The 17621-nt window shown below is 50.9% G+C and overlaps 1 protein-coding gene across 1 annotated transcript; it reads left to right on the top strand.

The window, feature by feature from the left end:
- The first annotated feature begins 1284 nt into the window (after nucleotides 1-1284).
- LZTR1 (leucine zipper like post translational regulator 1) lies at nucleotides 1285-17344 on the top strand. The gene is made up of 21 exons (XM_080919429.1): nucleotides 1285-1530; nucleotides 1936-1998; nucleotides 4211-4267; nucleotides 7293-7372; nucleotides 7662-7770; nucleotides 9007-9090; nucleotides 9881-9938; nucleotides 10723-10862; nucleotides 11770-11971; nucleotides 12217-12372; nucleotides 12789-12899; nucleotides 13476-13568; nucleotides 13698-13793; nucleotides 13875-14040; nucleotides 14251-14420; nucleotides 14552-14708; nucleotides 15324-15450; nucleotides 15535-15684; nucleotides 16256-16361; nucleotides 16439-16519; nucleotides 16702-17344. Exons 1-21 carry the CDS (start codon nucleotides 1331-1333, stop codon nucleotides 16816-16818), a joined length of 2523 nt encoding a protein of 840 aa, XP_080775555.1. The 5' UTR covers nucleotides 1285-1330; the 3' UTR covers nucleotides 16819-17344.
- Nucleotides 17345-17621: the final 277 nt, after the last annotated feature.

A 17621-nucleotide genomic window follows, 5' to 3' on the forward strand; every position in this document is an offset into this window, starting at 1 on the left:
GATCTGAGTTCCAGTGTCGATCTGTGTCCCAGTATAACTGGGCCAACACTTATCGCTGGCATGATGTGACGTATTTGTGCCAGCAGCACTCAAGGCAAGCAGGAGGCTCAGATGGTTCAGTCCATCCTAGACTACATGAGATCTTTTGTTTTAAAAAAGCTTCAGAAACCAGAGGCAGTTTTTCTATTTGTCCACTTAAGAGAGATAGGAGCTGGGTCGGGCAGATTCCATGCTGTCCACAGTAACCTGAGCTGGTATTAACCACAACCAGGAGGTGGTGGCACATACCTTTAATCTCAAGTGCCCGGGAGGCAGATCTCTGAATTCTAGGCCAGCCTGGACTACAGAACTAGTTCCAGGACAGCCAGAGCTACACAAAGAAACCCTGTCTGAAAAAACAAAAAACCACAAAAATCACCTCATTGTTGGATTATTCTGTTGTAGTCATTCAAAACTCTATCCAGTCCCACTCTATATATCTCAATTTTTTTTGTGTACAGTTAGAATAGCCATTGTGAAGCTGCTGTTGACTTTTACTATTTTACATTTAAAAGCTCTTACAAAAAAGTTGAAACTAGACCAATTAACTTTATATCCAATTCACGACTACATGTGTCCTTTTTGCCTGAGCTTCTTGAATCCTCCTTTCACAGGCGACTCAGCTGACAACAGACTACAACTTTTAAAAACATGGATTGTGGTGTAGCCTAGTGGCAGAGTGCATGCCCATCAATCCCTGGGTTCAAAGCCCATCGCGGGGGCGGGGGAGATGGAGAGGGAGAAAGGGAGGGAGATCCTGCTCTCAACGGAGAACCCAGAAGTGCCCCGCCATCAAGGAGTCCCAGAGGGGGAGCAGTGAAGAGGTTTGGGGGCGGGAGCACAAGCTGAAGGTGGATAGTTGAGCCGCTCGCCTGCAAGTCGGAAACCTCATCCTGGAGGAGGGCGGGGGGTGAGGGGCTTCCGGGAGATGGCAAAGCCCGACTACAAGGCATGCCGGGAGCGTGTAGCTCGCCGCTGCCTACAGAATGTCAGTGGCTTGCTATGGCCAGACTGCGTTTTCTGAAAGGGGAAACCCAAGCCGAGACTTGGCCAGAAATGCTTTCCAGAATGTGACGTGCTCGATACATGATACTGTGAGGAGCCCGGCCGCCAGGTTCCTCGACAGTCCGTCGCGTCGCGGAGAGCGCGAGGCTTGTCGGGAGGTCCGACAAGCTGGCCGGAAGTGCTACACCAGGGACGCAGGGCTCTCTGGGAAGTGTGGTCCTTTGCCTCGGCCTGGGCGGCGGCCGTGAGTCCTGCAACCTGGCGGCCTATCCGGCCTGAGCCAGGGATGGCTGTCTCCGGAGGCTCCGGAGGCCCCATTGGGCCCGGGGCCTTGACAGGAGGGGTGAGCTCCAAGGTGGCTCCGAGCGTGGACTTTGATCACAGCTGTTCAGACAGTGTTGAGTACCTGACGCTCAACTTTGGACCCTTCGAAACAGTGCATCGCTGGCGGCGCCTCCCGCCCTGCGACGAATTCGTGGGCGCCAGGTATGACAGTGTACAGGGGATCCTGAAGGCACTGGTAGTAAGGACGAGAGCTGAAGTCTCAGGACGGGCTCTAGGGACGAGATCCCGTTTGATGTCTTGGAGTACGGATCGGTCATTCCCAAAGCTGAGTTCTCAGGTTGTAGCACCATAGTGACCCTAGGCAGGGTACCAGACCTGTGTTTCTGAGGATCCTGTTTGGGTACCTGAACTGTGTGGTATGAGTGGGAAGTATGAAGCGTCCCCGGTGTGTCAGGCGTCCTTGCTGTCTGAAGAAACTGAAGGATCTCTATAGATCTTAGCATTTGAGAGGCTTTGTCCAAACTTATATGGCAGCAACCATGTCTAGTCCCATTTCTTGGGTGCCAGTCAGAAGTCTCACCACCCTTCACCCTTCTTTTTTTCTAGGCGCAGCAAACACACAGTCGTGGCATATAAGGATGCCATCTATGTGTTTGGTGGAGACAACGGGTGAGTTTGCCTTTTTGATGGGAGTGGTGGCGGGGAATGATGACAGAGAGGACTGTTGTCTGAGAATGGGAGTCATTAGCCATGCCCCATGAGCCTGTTTTCCCATCTGTGCTGTGCTTTGCACTTGATTCCCATGTTATAGTGAGGAAGATCCTACCCTTAAATCCCTTTCACCCAGCATTCAGATAGCAGCACATGCTAAATACATGGAAATATCCTTGTTTTGAATGAGGAGACACAGCTTTGGAAGAAACCGTGTACTCTTGTTGCTAGTCCTGTCTGTCACTTTTCTTCTTTCCTTAGACTTCTCTCTAGGTTTTGCACACATGCTTGTTTTGTAACATCTCGAGTGTGTGTGTGTGTGTCAGGAGTTGGGGGTTGGGAGATGCAGAGATCAGACAATAGCTAGCAGGAATCATCTTTCTCCTAGTGTTGGGTACCAGAGCTTGAACTCGGGTTGCAAGACTTGGTGGCAAGTCCCTTCACTTGCTGAGCTATCTCACTAACTCTCAAACAGTATTGATGTTGTACATGTCTTGCTTTTGGTGGAGATTTCTCTGTGTTGCTTTAACCTCCTGGAAAATAATCTTCCTGGAAATGACCTGGTAAGCACTTCTCCATGCACACAGACTTCCACCAGTTAAGCTGAGGTTATGTGTTTACATATGAGTCCCTCCTCTTAGGCCTAGAGCCTGACCTAAAGCCCAGGACAGGCACTACAGCCTTGGTCCTGTAGACTACATGAGGTAGCTGACCTAGAGCGAGTAAGATTTTCAGGACTGTGTTAGGACATGCAGACTTGGCCACGATTGTCTGGGATTTAGCTCAGTTCCACAGTGTCTTTCTCCGAGAGCAGCAGGGGATTCATGTACAACTGCCCATCAGAGTGCGTGCTCCTTGGTTCACAGTCCTGTAATGTCTCCATCTTCTTTGTGTAAAGATCAGTCCTAATAGGAGGGTATGGCCTACTTGTTTGTGCTCTCCTTTTTCTCTGGTACCCTCGTATTTAGATTGTCCCCACTCATTGCTGCCCAGCCCTTGTCCTTTTCTGTTTCCCTTCTAATATTCTCATGGACAAGGCCTTGTACCCTCTTACTTACTAGTACCACTTGCCCCTGGTGTTGGCCACAATCTGTTCCATACTCAGTTCCCCACAATATGCCAGTGTCCATGTACCTGTTCACTGAGTAAAAGGACGAAAGAATTACACATCTGTTTGGCTGTGACTTGTGATAAATCAGATCGTCCTCCATTAAGAACAGGAAGAAGCATTCCTTCTGGGCAACTTTGGGTATTAGAAAGTAAGAGCAAGGAAACCTGGCTGTGGGGGTGAGGCCTGGTCAGTTAAGTTAGACTCTTCAGGGTTACAGTAGGGGGCTTTCTTAACACACCGACTCAAACTACAGTCTCCTGGTTTTAGGGAAAACTGTTAGGTTTTGGGATCAACAGCTTTTATGCCTGAGTTTATGAGACATTTGGCTTTGGTAACTGTTCTGGTTTGCTCTGCTCTTTGGGGGCCTAGTATAGGAACTCTCCCATAATTCTGTTTAACAAGTGCCACTAGGTTTTAAGTAGGGGATTAAACAAGGAAGGGCAGGGACTAGGTATGATACCAGCCTCGAAGCTTTGACTTCTTGGCCATTGGTCCATGTTTCCTTTCCCATAAAATGAAGTTAGGAAGGGCACACCCTAGCACAGACTGAGCAAGGCAGGGAGAGATGCCCTGCAAAGGCCTGGCCGGGAGGGAGTGCTTGAGATCCTGTTGGTTCACCTTTCTTCCACACTGACAAGTGTGTGCATATTAAATGCAAGCTGGTCCAGTGAGGAGTGGGCCTGCCTTTGCTGCAGTTGTTTTGTCAGATGGGAGAGCGTGCAGGTCTCCACCGACGTTCGAGCTAGAATGCTGTCACTGCAGTGTAGCCTTGGAAGCGTTAATGCAGGACAGGACTTCTGGAGGCTGGGCAAGGTGTGAATGAGCACTGGTGGTATGACCAGGTTGGCCTTGCCTGTGGGAAAGCTCTGGTTGCCCATATCACCAAGACACTAGTTTTGAACTTTGGACACTGACACGTTGTCTGACAGACAATAAGCCAGGCCCCTCTTGCTGCCTCCAACCCTAGGTGCATGCTCTCCCATCTTGAAGATCCTAGTGAGGTAACTCCTTGCAATATCTTGGCTGCTGTCACACATTCTCTCTCTGACTGCCTTTCAGAAAGACGATGCTCAACGATCTCCTGCGTTTCGATGTGAAGGATTGCTCCTGGTGCAGGTGGGTGGCCCCTGGGCTCCAGGACCCTGCCTGTCCTCCTGGAGAGCGGCATCACTGGGCCAGACTCACTGGCTGCTAGAGTCAGGTCATCATGGGGGGCCAGGGAGAACTATAACACACAAGAGTCTTGGATGGCTTCCTTCTCATGGCTCTCTGTGAGAATGATTATCATAAACGACCCCAGATCCTGTGAGCTACAGGCTGTGCTTGGTCTAGTTGGTGGTAAGTAGATTCTGACTTGGGAGGGACCTTCAATCACCAGCATGCCCTGGGCCAGGAGCTGCTGTGGGCTCTCAAGGCACAGATAGGCCTCAGCTTGGACAGTTTTTCCAGAGTTCCACCTCAAGGCTGGCAGCAGAGCCTCTTGTCCTACCTTTGTCACATAGGGCTAGTTTTGTGCCAGTACAGGTGTTGAGCAGCATGCAAAACCTTTAAGTGACAACCTCAGCTGTGTGGTCGTGGACAGGAGCTACCTGCCTTCTGTGGATGCCACAGATTTGTGTTTTCTGCAGCAGAGCTGATGGGAGATCTAGTCCTGAGGGTCAGGATGGACTGGACTTTCTAGCTCCATCATCTGCTCACACAGGAGCACAGTGCCACACAGCCCCTTCTGCTGCGTGCTCTGTGGTCTGTAGGACAGGTCCCCTTGGTCCCCAGCAGCCTTCTAGGGTGGGGTCTCTTTTGACAGAGGAGGATTCAGGGCTCTGGAGATTGTGTGACTGCCCTGGACATTCAGCCAGGCCAGGCAGCTCTGGGATTAGAGGGAGGCTAATCATGCTCTGTCTTAGTTAGGAATTTAGGCAGGAAAGTGTTTACCTTAGCCTACAGTTCTATGCCATAATCTATCACTGAAGGACATCAGGGTAGGGCTTCAAGGCAGGTATCTGGAGTCAGGAACAGAAGCCATGGGAGAACACTTGCTGCTTACTGGCTTGTTCCTCGTGGCGCGCTCAGGACCACCTGGCCAGAGACAGCGTCCCACGCCACTCACTAACAAAGGTAATGCCTACAGGCTTGCCTACAGCCCATACTATGAAGGCATCTTCTCTGTTGTGTTTCCTTGTTTTCAGATAACTGGAGCTTGTGTCAAGTTGACAAAAACACACAAGTAAAAACAATAAACCCCACAATGAACTAGGATGCCCACCTCTGCCTGGTGTCTCTGTAGCACCTGCATAGCAGCTGCAAGCATTTCTCTCACACTTGATCTTTACAAACTAAGAATTCTTGTATCTTTTTTTCCTTTGCTGGATACAAAACCCTGGGGCTAATGCATGCCAGGCAAGCACTCCGCCCCGAGCCATCTCTCCAGACTTCCTTTCATTTGTTTGTTTTTGAGACAGGATCTCATGTGTACCCCAGACTGGCTTCAGACTTGCTGTGTAGGTAAGGATGGCCATGGCCTGGTAACCTGAGAGCTGGGACAACAGATGCTTGCTGCCAAGCGCAGGTTCTGTAGTACTGGTTCTAGCTCAGGGATTCGGCTAGGCTTTGTGCAGGAAGCAGGCACTTTACTAATCGAGCTCCATTTCCAGTCCAGTCCTTGATTGACTTTACAGATTACTTTGACTGGTTCTTGAGATGGCTCGGCAGGTAGAGGCACTTGCTGTGCTAGCCTGGTGACCCAAGTTCTGCCCTCAGAACTTGAGAGAAGGTGGAAGGAGAGAGCTAGCTCTATACAGCTGCCCTCTTGCCTCCACATGTGCACCAAGGCACACACGTGATTCACATGTGATTCACATTCTTGTGCACACAGTACCAGAGAAAAATGAAGATCTGAAGACTTTGTAACTGTTAATCAAAAGCTGTTTAAGAGAGGCAGACAAGCTGGATATACCTTAGCACTCTGGAAGCTAAGACAAACCCCCTCCCCCAGTTCTAAGGCTGTAGTCCAGTGGTAGCAGTGCTTGCTAAGCATGTCCAAGGCCCTGTGTTCATTACCCAACACTGCAAAAAAAATTCATACAGTCATATATGGTGGAGGTTTAATTTTGAGGGGCAAGCAGGACCTTTACAAATCTGAGACCAGCCTGGTGACATAGAGACCTTCACAAAAAACAAGCAAAAATAAATTGCTTAAGTTGAGCATGGTGGTGCATGGCCATAATCCCAGCATCCTGAGGCCAGGACCAAGTCAAATTCTGTTGCCTACTTGAAAAAACAAATTGTAAAATACCTTCCAAATGATTAAAATACAAAAAGTCCTAGCCAGGCATCACCGGTGGCTCACACCTTTAATTCCAACAGTCGGGCCGAGCTCTATGAGCTAAGCCCAGTCTGGCCTACAGAGTCACTTCTAGACCAGCCAAGGCTACATAGTAAGACCCTATTTAAAGCGGGGGGGGGGGGGGGGGGAGACGGGCATGGTGGCTTTTTAAACCCAGCACTGGGGAGGCAGAGGCAGGTGGATCTCTGTGAGTTTGAGGCCAGCCTGGTCTATGTAGTTTCAGAACAGCCAGAGACCCTGTCTCAAAAAATGTTCCGAGTTCTCAGAGTGTTGATCAGAGTGCAGAGTGAGGGCCTGCCCCAGGCAGGTAAGAGGAATCTTAATGCCTCTTATGTTGGTTTTATCCTGATTGATGATGTTTTTAAAGAGTTCAATGAGGGAAATGACACCTTTGAAATACAAAGCAAATAAAACTGACCCCTTGGCATGCAGCTCTCCTCCCATCTTGGGTGGCTGAGCTAAAAGATTGCCTGAACCATAACTTAGAGGAAAACTTGGACAACATACTGATAACCTGTCTGGAAGAATTAACCAAGTTCTGCAGCCATGGTGATGCCTCCCTCTAATCCCAGTCCTGAGGAGACTGAGATAGGAGGATGATAAGTTGGAGGCCAACCTGGAGTACATATCCTAATGAGTTACATGCCAGCCTAGACTACTGTCTGCAGCACCATAACCTGAAAAGGAAGGAAGGAGAGGGAGGGTAGGCTAAAGCCAGCCAGGGATGGGGAGGAGAGAAAGCATGGCGGAATCCAAGGCTAGCCTGGCTGAGGCCCACTGATGTCACTGCCTCTCCAGAGCCTTCACCACTGGCACTCCTCCGGCTCCCCGGTACCACCACTCGGCTGTCGTCTACGGGAGCAGCATGTTCGTCTTTGGTAAGCAGCCTCTTGCTCTCCTGGACCTATAGACTTCTTGCCTCTCACCTCTGAGACTCTGAGCAGCTAGGTTCCCCTTCCCCACTACTTGGTCCTCTGCAGTATTCTGAACCTCTGCTTGAGGACTGATTTTCCCCAGTGCCCTGAGCTTGTGGAGCCAGCTGAGTCCTCTCTGATGGCTAGGGCAGGAAACATCAATCTGCCCATCTCTGCATCCCAGGGCAAAGTTAATTTGGGTGGGCAGTTGGTACCAAAGTAGTAACAGTTCACGTTCTTTCTTCTCACCCAGGGGGCTATACTGGAGATATTTATTCCAATTCTAACTTGAAGAATAAAAATGACCTCTTTGAATACAAGTTTGCAACTGGCCAGTGGACAGAGTGGAAGATTGAAGGGAGGTAAGAGATTCTGCTGAGAACTTTTATAGTAAGTGAGGCCTAATGTTCAGCCCGTGTGTGCCTCCGTCACATCCCACACAAGGAGCCTGTGTCTGGGAGATGTTCATTAATTACTTTGTCTTCATCACTGCTGAGTTCGGTGAGGGCTTGGCGGCAGGAAGCCAGGAACTAAGTTCCTGTTGCATAGCCTGCTTCCAGGTTTACAGTGAGACTGCCCGATTTGTGAGCACAGTGCTCTCCCCAAAGCTGGGAACAAGCTGTGCCCTAGTGAACCCCAAATTTCTTTTGGCTGCATTTTGTTTTGTTTCTCATAAATGGGGATGGTATCCAAGGCCTTGCGGATTCGAGGCCAGCTCTCTGTGGTTAAGTGACAATCCCTGCATCTGATTTTATTTTTCTTCCTATCCTTGCGACAGGATCTCATGTAGGCTAGGCTAGCTTTGAGCCTGCTGTGTGTAGTTGAGGATGACCTTGAACAGGGGTTACAGGAATTCTGTACCATGCCCCCCCTTGTGTGTGTGTGTGTGTGTGTCTGTGTGTGTGTGTCTGTGTGTGTGTGTGTGTGTGGTGTTGGGAATCAAACCCAGGGAGGGCTTCCTGAATGTTAGGAAAGCAATCTACAAATTGAAACATGTTCCAGTCCCTTAGGGGGGTTTTGGTTTGGTTTGGTTGTTGTTTGAGTCAGGGTCTCACATAGTCCCACTGGCCACACTGGCTTGCTGTATAGTTGAGGCTGGTTTTGAACTTCTGAGCCTCCTCCTTTCATCTCCCCAGTGTCAGCATCTATAGACATGTGCTGTGACGCCTGCTTCCAACATCTGGATCCTTACACGTCTTGTGCTGTTGTTTGCATGCAGCCTCAGCACCGCTCTTTGAGCCTCAGTGTCATAGCGCCTGAGCTGCCCAACAGCTGACACATGCGTCCTGCTGTGTTCTGATGACCTCTTTCCTCACTTAAAAAAATAAATGAAATTTAAAAATATATAAAATACCATATAATACATAAATATTATGTCATTTAAATATATAGATTATATGTATATATATTACATACATACACGTGTATGTATACATGTAAAACTTTTTTTTTATTGTGTTTGGGTATTTTGCTGGCCTGGTGCCTGAGGAGACCTGAAGAGGGCTTCAGATCCCTGGGAATTGGACCTGGGCCTTCTGAAGAACAACCATCACTGAGCCTTCTTTCCGGCAGTCCTCATGTTTTTCTTTTTGTTCTAGGTTGCCTGTTGCCAGGTCAGCCCATGGGGCTACAGTGTACAGTGACAAGCTCTGGATCTTTGCTGGCTATGATGGCAATGCCAGGTAGGTGCATAGCTGACCAGGTCTCCTAACTCTGCATGCACCCAAGTACTCAGGCTGGGGTAAGTTACCCTGGTAGGCTTTGAGTTTCTTAGAAGATTGGTGTGGAGACTTGAATGGAGCTCCCAACCAAGTCTGTGACTCCTTGGTTTTCTCAGATGAGGATATTTGGAAGTTTATGGAAGGGGCCCGGAAGCATCTCAGCTCAAACCCAGCTCTGAGTTCCTGTGTTTCAGCTTTCTCTACTCATTTTTTGTTTTCTGTTTTGCTCTTGTTTGAAAATAGTCTTGCTATGTATGTAGCCCTGGCTGCCCTGGAACCCTCTGTGTAGGTCTGACTGGCTTCCAACTCAGAGAAACTCCTCCCTCTGCTTCTTGAGTGCTGGGAATATAGCTACACTAGACCTCCCGAATTTTAGAAAAGTGGTTTTGCTGTGTTTGTCTAATAACCAGAGTATCACATGCTCGTTCTAAACTTGAGCATTGCAGAGACTAAGAACGCACAGTGGAGCAGTGAGTTCGACACGCCATTTCCCTGCTTCAGGTGTCCCATTGCCCTGATGGTATGTGTAAAGCTACTTTTGCCTTGGCTGGTCAGAACCAGCAGGAAGTGAGCATCTCAGGGCCAAGTGCAGGGATTTGATACAGCACCTTCTTCCCAGGAAATGCCTGTCTTTTCAAGAAATCTAACCTAGTGTCCCCTGACACACATGGCACAAGTGTTTCTTCCCCAGAGCTATCCCTCTTTGCCAGGCCCAGGACCAAAGGACCCTGACTCCTCTGTCCTGATGCAGGTTGAACGACATGTGGACAATTGGCCTCCAAGACCGAGAGCTAACATGCTGGGAGGAGGTGAGGGGTTCAGGGAGCATGCTGCAGTCGGGTACGGGGGTTGGGCTGCTGTATTAAGAGGTGAGGGGTAGAGGAAGCTGGTGAGAGGTGAGAGGAGCTGGAGAACCATATAACAAAGGCTTTCTTCTTCCCTTACCAAGCCCTAGCCTCTTTTCCTCCTTAACCTTCCCTCAGCCCAGTCTGGAGATGTAGCTTAGCTGGTAATGCAGCATGAAGCCCGGGTTTGATCCTCAGACCCACATGATCTGGGTGTGGAGGTGCATGCCTATAACCCCAGTACTTGGGAGGTGGGTCAGAAATTTAAGGTGATCCTTCGCTACAGAGTGAGTTTGAGGTCAGCCTTGGCTACATAGAGAGTTCTAGGCTAGCCAGGTCTGTACAGTGAGACCAACCTTGCCTCCAAAATGAATGAATGAGTGAGTAACATAGGCTTTTATAGTCCAGGCTAAAGTCCCCATGTCCTTGATCCCAGCAACAAAAGTGGAGTCAAAGGAAGAAAAAAATCTGAGTCCCAGATGTGCGGGTGCCACATGTGACAGATGTGATTTGTGAACACAGTGACAGCCACGTTTTGCTCATCGCTTTCCCATAGAACTTTATTTCCTTGTAGAAATTGTATTTTTAGCTCCAAATGAACCACATGATTTAGCCTTAGCTGATGAGAACGGGCTGAGTAGGGGGTGTGATGAGGCTGTAAGCTCTTCATGTTTATTCATGTCAGAGTTTCGGATGGTGCAGCCTCAAGCCTTCGAGGCCCTGACTGAGTTGTGCCCATGTACCCCAGGTGGCCCAGAGTGGTGAGATCCCCCCATCCTGCTGCAACTTCCCCGTGGCTGTGTGCCGGGATAAGATGTTCGTGTTCTCAGGACAAAGTGGAGCCAAGATAACCAACAACCTCTTCCAGTTTGAATTCAAGGACAAGACGTGAGTTCTCTGGGTCTTGGGGACACTGATATGTTCATGCCTGTGCCTGGTAACTTGTGATCTCCTAGTTTCCACGTATAGCAGGGACGTGCAGCTTGGAGTATGGGTATTTGACTCTGAAAGGCCTTTGGGTTATGGCTGTAGCTCAGCAAGACATGGCCTGAATCAGGGTCCCATGGCTGTCCTGAGTGTGAAAGACATGCACTGTTTATGGCTTGCTCATTGCCACTGTTAACAAATGTGACCAGTGCTGATATCATGTGATAGCAGGAGATATAGGCCGGGTAATTAGGCTCTCTATCTCCTTTGGCTACAGTTTGTCCTTGGACCCTGTGATAGGATTAATTAGCCTCTGGCACCAGAAGTAACGGAGGAAAAGGAATAGGACTTGGGAGGGGACTCCAAAGTTACCCCACAGGTCAGGGTAGAAGGAAGTATCTGGAATCCTGGGTGGAGGGAATAAAGGTCTTGGGCAGCATGAATTCAGATGGAACAGGCTGCATCTGTGTTGGTTCTTCTGCTAACCTCGCAGAAAAGGATCTGTTGGAAAGTCCTGGGAGAGCATTAGTGCCTGGGCAGGCATCTCCCGTCTCTACTGTTTGGGCGGTGAGCAGTGCAGCTCTGTTCCCAGAGCAGACTATCTGCCCTGTCCCTGCTGTCCTCTCTATGGTAGTGGGAGGACAGAGAGTTGGGTGGGGTCCCGTGGTAGGTTGCACAGAGCTGGGTATGGACAGTACCTAAGCTAAACAGGACAAGAGATGCTGGACACAGAGGCCTGGGTCTTCCTTTTAGACCATGGGCTGGCACTCCAAGCACTTTAGGGAGACTTCATAGAAGGACCTTTTGTGGAGAGTGTGTGAGAGAGCAGAGCTCCCACTCCACTGTTGGTTCATGGTCATGGCTCCAGGTGGACACGCATCCCTACTGAGCACCTACTTCGGGGCTCCCCACCCCCACCACAGCGGCGCTATGGACACACCATGGTGGCCTTTGACCGCCATCTCTATGTGTTCGGGGGTGCAGCGGACAATACACTGCCCAATGAGCTGCACTGTTATGATGTGGACTTCCAGACCTGGGAGGTTGTCCAGCCCAGCTCTGACAGTGAGGTGAGTCCTGACTGGTTCCCTGGGTTTCATATAGCCAAGAAGAGCAACTTGTGAACCTGCAAGGCCCTATAGCCTTCGGTTTTTCCTGCCCATCTTGTGGCACTGGGCTGCTATCCTGATGAGCTCTGGGAAGCATTCTGACCATCCTCACCACCTTACTAAATGTCTTGTCCCTCCTCCGGAACCCATAGCAAGCTCTGGAAGGGATGGTGGCTTCTTACCTTCTTGTATATGTTTTCTACAAGGTTGGTGGGGCTGAGGTGCCCGAGCGAGCTTCCTCCTCTGAGGAGGCGTCTGTTCTAACCTCTGAAGAGCGGAGCAGCTTTAAGAAGTCCAGAGATGTGTTTGGCTTAGACTTTGGCACCACTTCAGCCAAGCAGCCTGTCCACCTGGCATCAGAAGTGAGTGTCAAGGACCCTTATTACAATCCCATTAGTCTCAAAGCAGGAGCTTTCACAGATGAGTAGTACAGGGCTCCCGGAAGAGCTCACTCAGGTCACACAGCAACACATGGCTCAGGGAGTAGCAGGCTTTTTCCTTACGTTCAAGTGAGGTACTCTGGACTAAGTACTCCATTAACCAGGAGTTAATGCACAACCTGCCCTGCCCTGTCTCCCCCACCCCATGTTTGTCTGAGGGCTCCAGCTTTCCCCCACACATGCAGGAGCACCTAGGAAACCTCTGTCCAAGGGACTGGGATCTTTGGCCTTTCTTTTTCATGGTCACATGGAGCCATGACCTGGCCACAGGTTGGCCACAGCTGGATCCAGTATTGGAAACTGGTCCATCTCATCGCGTTGTCGACTTGTCTTCTCAGCTGCCCAGCGGGAGGCTCTTCCATGCTGCCGCTGTCATCTCTGATGCCATGTACATCTTTGGGGGCACTGTGGACAACAACATTCGCAGTGGGGAAATGTACAGGTTCCAGGTGAGTAGCTACTGCCTCTGTAAGGCCCAGTGGGTGGGGACAGGGATATGTAGAGGTGCACAGTGATACCTTAGCCTCTCCGAGTGCCTGGTGGAAAGTTTGGGGTGCTGGAGGACCAGGTAGGCAGAGAGAACACTAGGAATAAGGGAGCTTTACTGCAGTGAGGCAACCAGAGCCTCCGCTTCAGAAGAGTGGCAGGTCAGCTCAAAGGACCAGCAAAGCTGTGGGCCACTCCGGGCTCTATGCTGGGGACTCCAGAGAAATCATAGCAGCCTGTTCCCAAACCTAGAGGAATTGGCAGTCAGGACAGGGGCCTCTGCCATAGTGGAAGCATGGTTAAATCTACTCAGAGGTGGGAGAGGGTTGCTGGAATTCCTGGGTCCAGGGTTATTAGAAAGAGCACAGCCTGCCTAAAGCTTGGGAGCCTGTCAGTGAAAGACAGTGAAGGGGGAGGTCTCCTGGTCATGGCCAGAGCCGGACAGTCCTCAGCTGGGCTCACCTGACCCCTGGTCTGAGGGTTCCAGGGCTGGCTAGTCGCAAGCTTTTGTTGCTCCCTTGCTGGTTCTCCCTCTGCAGTTCTCTTGCTACCCTAAGTGCACACTGCACGAAGATTATGGGCGCCTATGGGAGGGCCGCCAGTTCTGTGATGTGGAGTTTGTGCTTGGTGAGGTAGGTGACTGACCTATACCAGCCTTACCTGCTATATGTGCTGAGTTGAGCTTACCCTGGCCTGCTGGCCTCTGTCCCCTGCAGCAGAGGTCCTGTGCTTTCACCCATGTATCATTCGTTTTTATGCAGAAGGAAGAGTGTGTGCAGGGCCACGTTGCTATTGTCACTGCAAGGAGCCGGTGGCTTCGTAGGAAGATCGTGCAGGCTCGAGAGTGGCTGGTCCAGGTCAGGTTTCCTTTAGCCCCCATGACTGGGAAGCCTCGCCCACTGTCTACCGAGGTGCCCTGAGTTCTCCTTTCTCCACAGAAGCTGGAGGAAGATGGAGCCCTAGCTCCCAAGGAGGCCCAAGGCTCAGCTGTGGGCAGGGCGCGGCCACCCCTGTTACGTGTGGCCATCCGTGAGGCTGAGGCCCGGCCATTTGAGGTGCTCATGCAGTTTCTCTACACAGACAAGATCAAGTACCCACGGAAAGGTCTGCCTGAGACATGGGTGGTGTGCACCTAGGTGGGGCTTGGGCAGCAGAGTCAGGTGGTGCTGGGTGTGTCACCCTTGATGATAGCGACTGACATGCAGTCTAGCCGCCATCTTGCAGCGCTGAGCTGTTGTTCACGGATGGAGCCCCGGGCTCTCTTGCAGGCCCTCTTTTCCTGGAGCCCCTAGGCTCAGGGACTTTTTGCTGCAGGCCATGTAGAAGATGTGCTGCTCATCATGGACGTGTACAAGTTGGCGCTGAGCTTCCAGCTGTGTCGCCTTGAGCAGCTGTGTCGGCAGTACATCGAGGCGTCTGTGGATCTGCAGAACGTGCTGCTCGTGTGTGAGAGCGCTGCCAGGCTGCAGCTGGGCCAGCTCAAGGTACACGCTGGGAGTGCCTGCCAGCCCCGGCCTTCCTGGGGAGGGTGGTGTGGGTACCCTTGCTCCTCACTACTCCTCCTTTACCCAGCCTGAGTCTAACTTCACTTCCCTATTGTGTTTGTCTGTCCCAGGAGCATTGCCTGAACTTTATAGTGAAGGAATCCCACTTCAATCAGGTGATCATGATGAAGGAATTTGAGCGCCTCTCATCCCCACTGATTGTAGAGATTGTTCGTCGGAAGCAGCAGCCTCCCCCTCGAACCCCCTCTGATCAGCCTGTGGATATTGGTAGGGAATGCCCTCTCTTCATGTCCTGAGTGTAGGGAAGTGGTGAGAGACTCACCTGCCAGGCCCTTGGGGTAAGAGTGGCTCTGTGGCCCACCCGGGTTCTCCCAGGGACAGGGGCTTTTAACAGTAAGCTGTGTGCCAGTGAGCCTGGGTACCCACGAAACCCATTCTTCAGGGTGACCTGTGCCTTCTCTTGTTGGCCGACCAGATCTCATGTCTTGGGGTCAGGTGAGTGAGGCGGCTGTGTATGGCCCAGTCCTTCTCACGTACCCCCAGATCACCTTGGGGCTTGTATTGACTGACCCTTGCCACTGGTATGATAGTCCAAACGCTGGGCCTGGGGGGAAGTGCAGCAAGAGACTGGGAGCTGGACATACAGGGCACATGGTAGGAGATGAGGTATTGATGTAGCATCCATGAGAGCCAGAGCAAGGACTGCCTTTTCCAGATGAACTGGAAGCCTGCAGGAAGTAAAGACTAGCACCTGTGGCTGGGGAAACTTAGAGCAGGGCAGTAACCCTGCAAAGGCGGTTCTCCTTGGGCTAGAAAACAAAGTTAGCCTCTTCATTCATGGTCAAGACTGAAGTCTTCTCAAGGTCCTTCTATACTCCCCAGGCACATCTTTGATCCAGGACATGAAGGCTTACCTGGAGGGAGCAGGCTCGGAGTTCTGTGACATCACACTGCTGCTAGATGGCCACCCACGGCCAGCCCACAAAGCCATCTTAGCTGCCCGCTCTAGGTATGTTGCAGGCCTATGAGGGCAGGGCATGGCCTTGATGCTGACTTTCTTCTCCTGAGCTGGGCTCTACCTCCCTGTTTGCAGCTACTTTGAGGCCATGTTTCGGTCGTTCATGCCAGAGGATGGGCAAGTGAACATCTCCATTGGGGAGATGGTTCCCAGCAGACAGGCCTTTGAGTCCATGCTACGCTACATCTACTATGGCGAGGTCAACATGCCCCCTGAGGACTCACTGCATCCTTTTACATGTTGGTGCTCTTGGGTCACCTCTGGGGAGTTGTGGACATGTTTGAGTACTGTCGCTTTGTTGGCTGCTGATCTTGGCTTGGTACCTAATTCTAGAGCAGCGCCAAATGCTGGTACTGGGCCTACTGGTCTCCAAAGGCTCCAAGCAAGTGGGCAGCAAGAGGGGACACTTTCCAGTTAGCTTAGTTGAGTTTTAACCTTTTCAACTGTAGGGGACAAGTGGACTAGTTACTACTACTATTCAGACAGGAAGTTGGACAGTGACTCCTTGTGTTCCCTGTCAGTAGTGTTTAAACCTGAGGCGCAAGGATACCTGTGGGACCAGAGGGCTTGGACAAATTCTAGGAATGTGCACATGGGAATGAGAGGATCCAGGTGTTCTTTGGATCTTGAATGGGGACTTTGAACCTATAATGGTTCAGGACCAGTTTAGAGTCCTAGCTGGAGCTCCAGGTTCTAGGGTTTGTGTAATTCCCAGGAGGACAAGGGGTGTGGCAGGATAGGTAGATGAAGGTGAATACATGTCCTTTGACTTGGCAGCTCCTTAACTTTTATGCAGCTACCTGTTTGCAGCCCCCTACTACTATGGCTTCTACAACAACCGACTGCAGGCGTACTGCAAACAGAACCTAGAGATGAATGTAACAGTGCAGAATGTGCTGCAGGTAATACCTAGTAACCTCAAGACATGCCTTCCCCGTGGGTGAGCTGGGCCAGGGCCTCATGCTTCCTGCTATTGCAGATTCTGGAGGCGGCTGACAAGACACAGGCACTGGACATGAAGCGGCACTGCCTGCACATCATTGTACACCAATTCACTAAGGTCAGGCTCTGGCCCCAGCATTCTAGGTCCCAGCTCTCCCCAGCAGGCCTGGGCACCAGCAGGCCATTACCCACTATCCTTAGACAGCCTAGACCTAAACAGGCTGGGCCCCAAGAGTATTCATCTGCCCACCCTGGTCCTCCTAGGAGTCTAGTTTCATCTAGTTTTGGTCATCTGTGCAGGTCTCTAAGCTGCCCACACTGCGGTTGCTGAGCCAGCAGCTGCTGCTGGACATCATAGACTCTCTGGCCTCCCACATCTCTGACAAGCAGTGTGCAGAGCTGGGTGCTGACATCTGAGGATCTCTGTGGGGGACCCTACCTGTTTGGAGAGTGACAGCACCCAACCAACTGATGACATCTCCACCTGCAGAGTGATCGCACCTGGGGTTCTACAGGGCGCTGAGGTGTACAGGAACTCCCAAAGCCTGCACTTCATTGGCGACACAGGCCCCACAGGGAATGGCAAATGAAGCCTAACTCCCTTTCCAGCCGACACCTCTCTGTTAGGAGCCATTTTGACTGCTTTTGTAAAAGCCTGCTTGACAGGCAGAGTTAAGTCAGGCCAGGGTCTGCTGGCAGATTTTCTGGCCTGCCGACTCATGGAACGGTAAGAGGGGATACACTTAAAGCTCAAGGTGAGGGGCTGAATGTTCTGTTAACCTTGGTGAAAGGAACAGGGAGGCCTCCAAATAGGTACAGGTATCCAATGTGTGTCAGCCATTGTCTATACTGGCTTGTGACTTTGTTTCCCAAGATACTGTAAAGTATATAAAGCCTCTAAGAATTATTAAACTCCGAGCTGCTGCAGTAATGACTGGACAGCCCTCCCAATTTTTAACCTTTGTCTCCGAGTCTTCTTTTCCCTCTTTCCTATAATCCTTGAATCCCCTTCAGAGGACTGACTGTTGGACTTTGTACCGGTGGGACAGGTATACCTCTCCTAAGACCAGGGTTCAGGGACACCACCCAGCGGTAGAAAGGTGATGGGAGTGTGGCTTGGTGGTACTAGTATATAATCCTATTGTCAGGGGATGAGGGCTTGGCAAGTTACTCTCTAGGGTATACCCCACTTCTTACTCAGAAGTTATTGAATGGGGATT

This window comes from Micromys minutus (genome assembly GCF_963924665.1).
Source record: "Micromys minutus genome assembly, chromosome: 7".
NCBI classification, from domain to species: domain Eukaryota; kingdom Metazoa; phylum Chordata; class Mammalia; order Rodentia; family Muridae; genus Micromys; species Micromys minutus.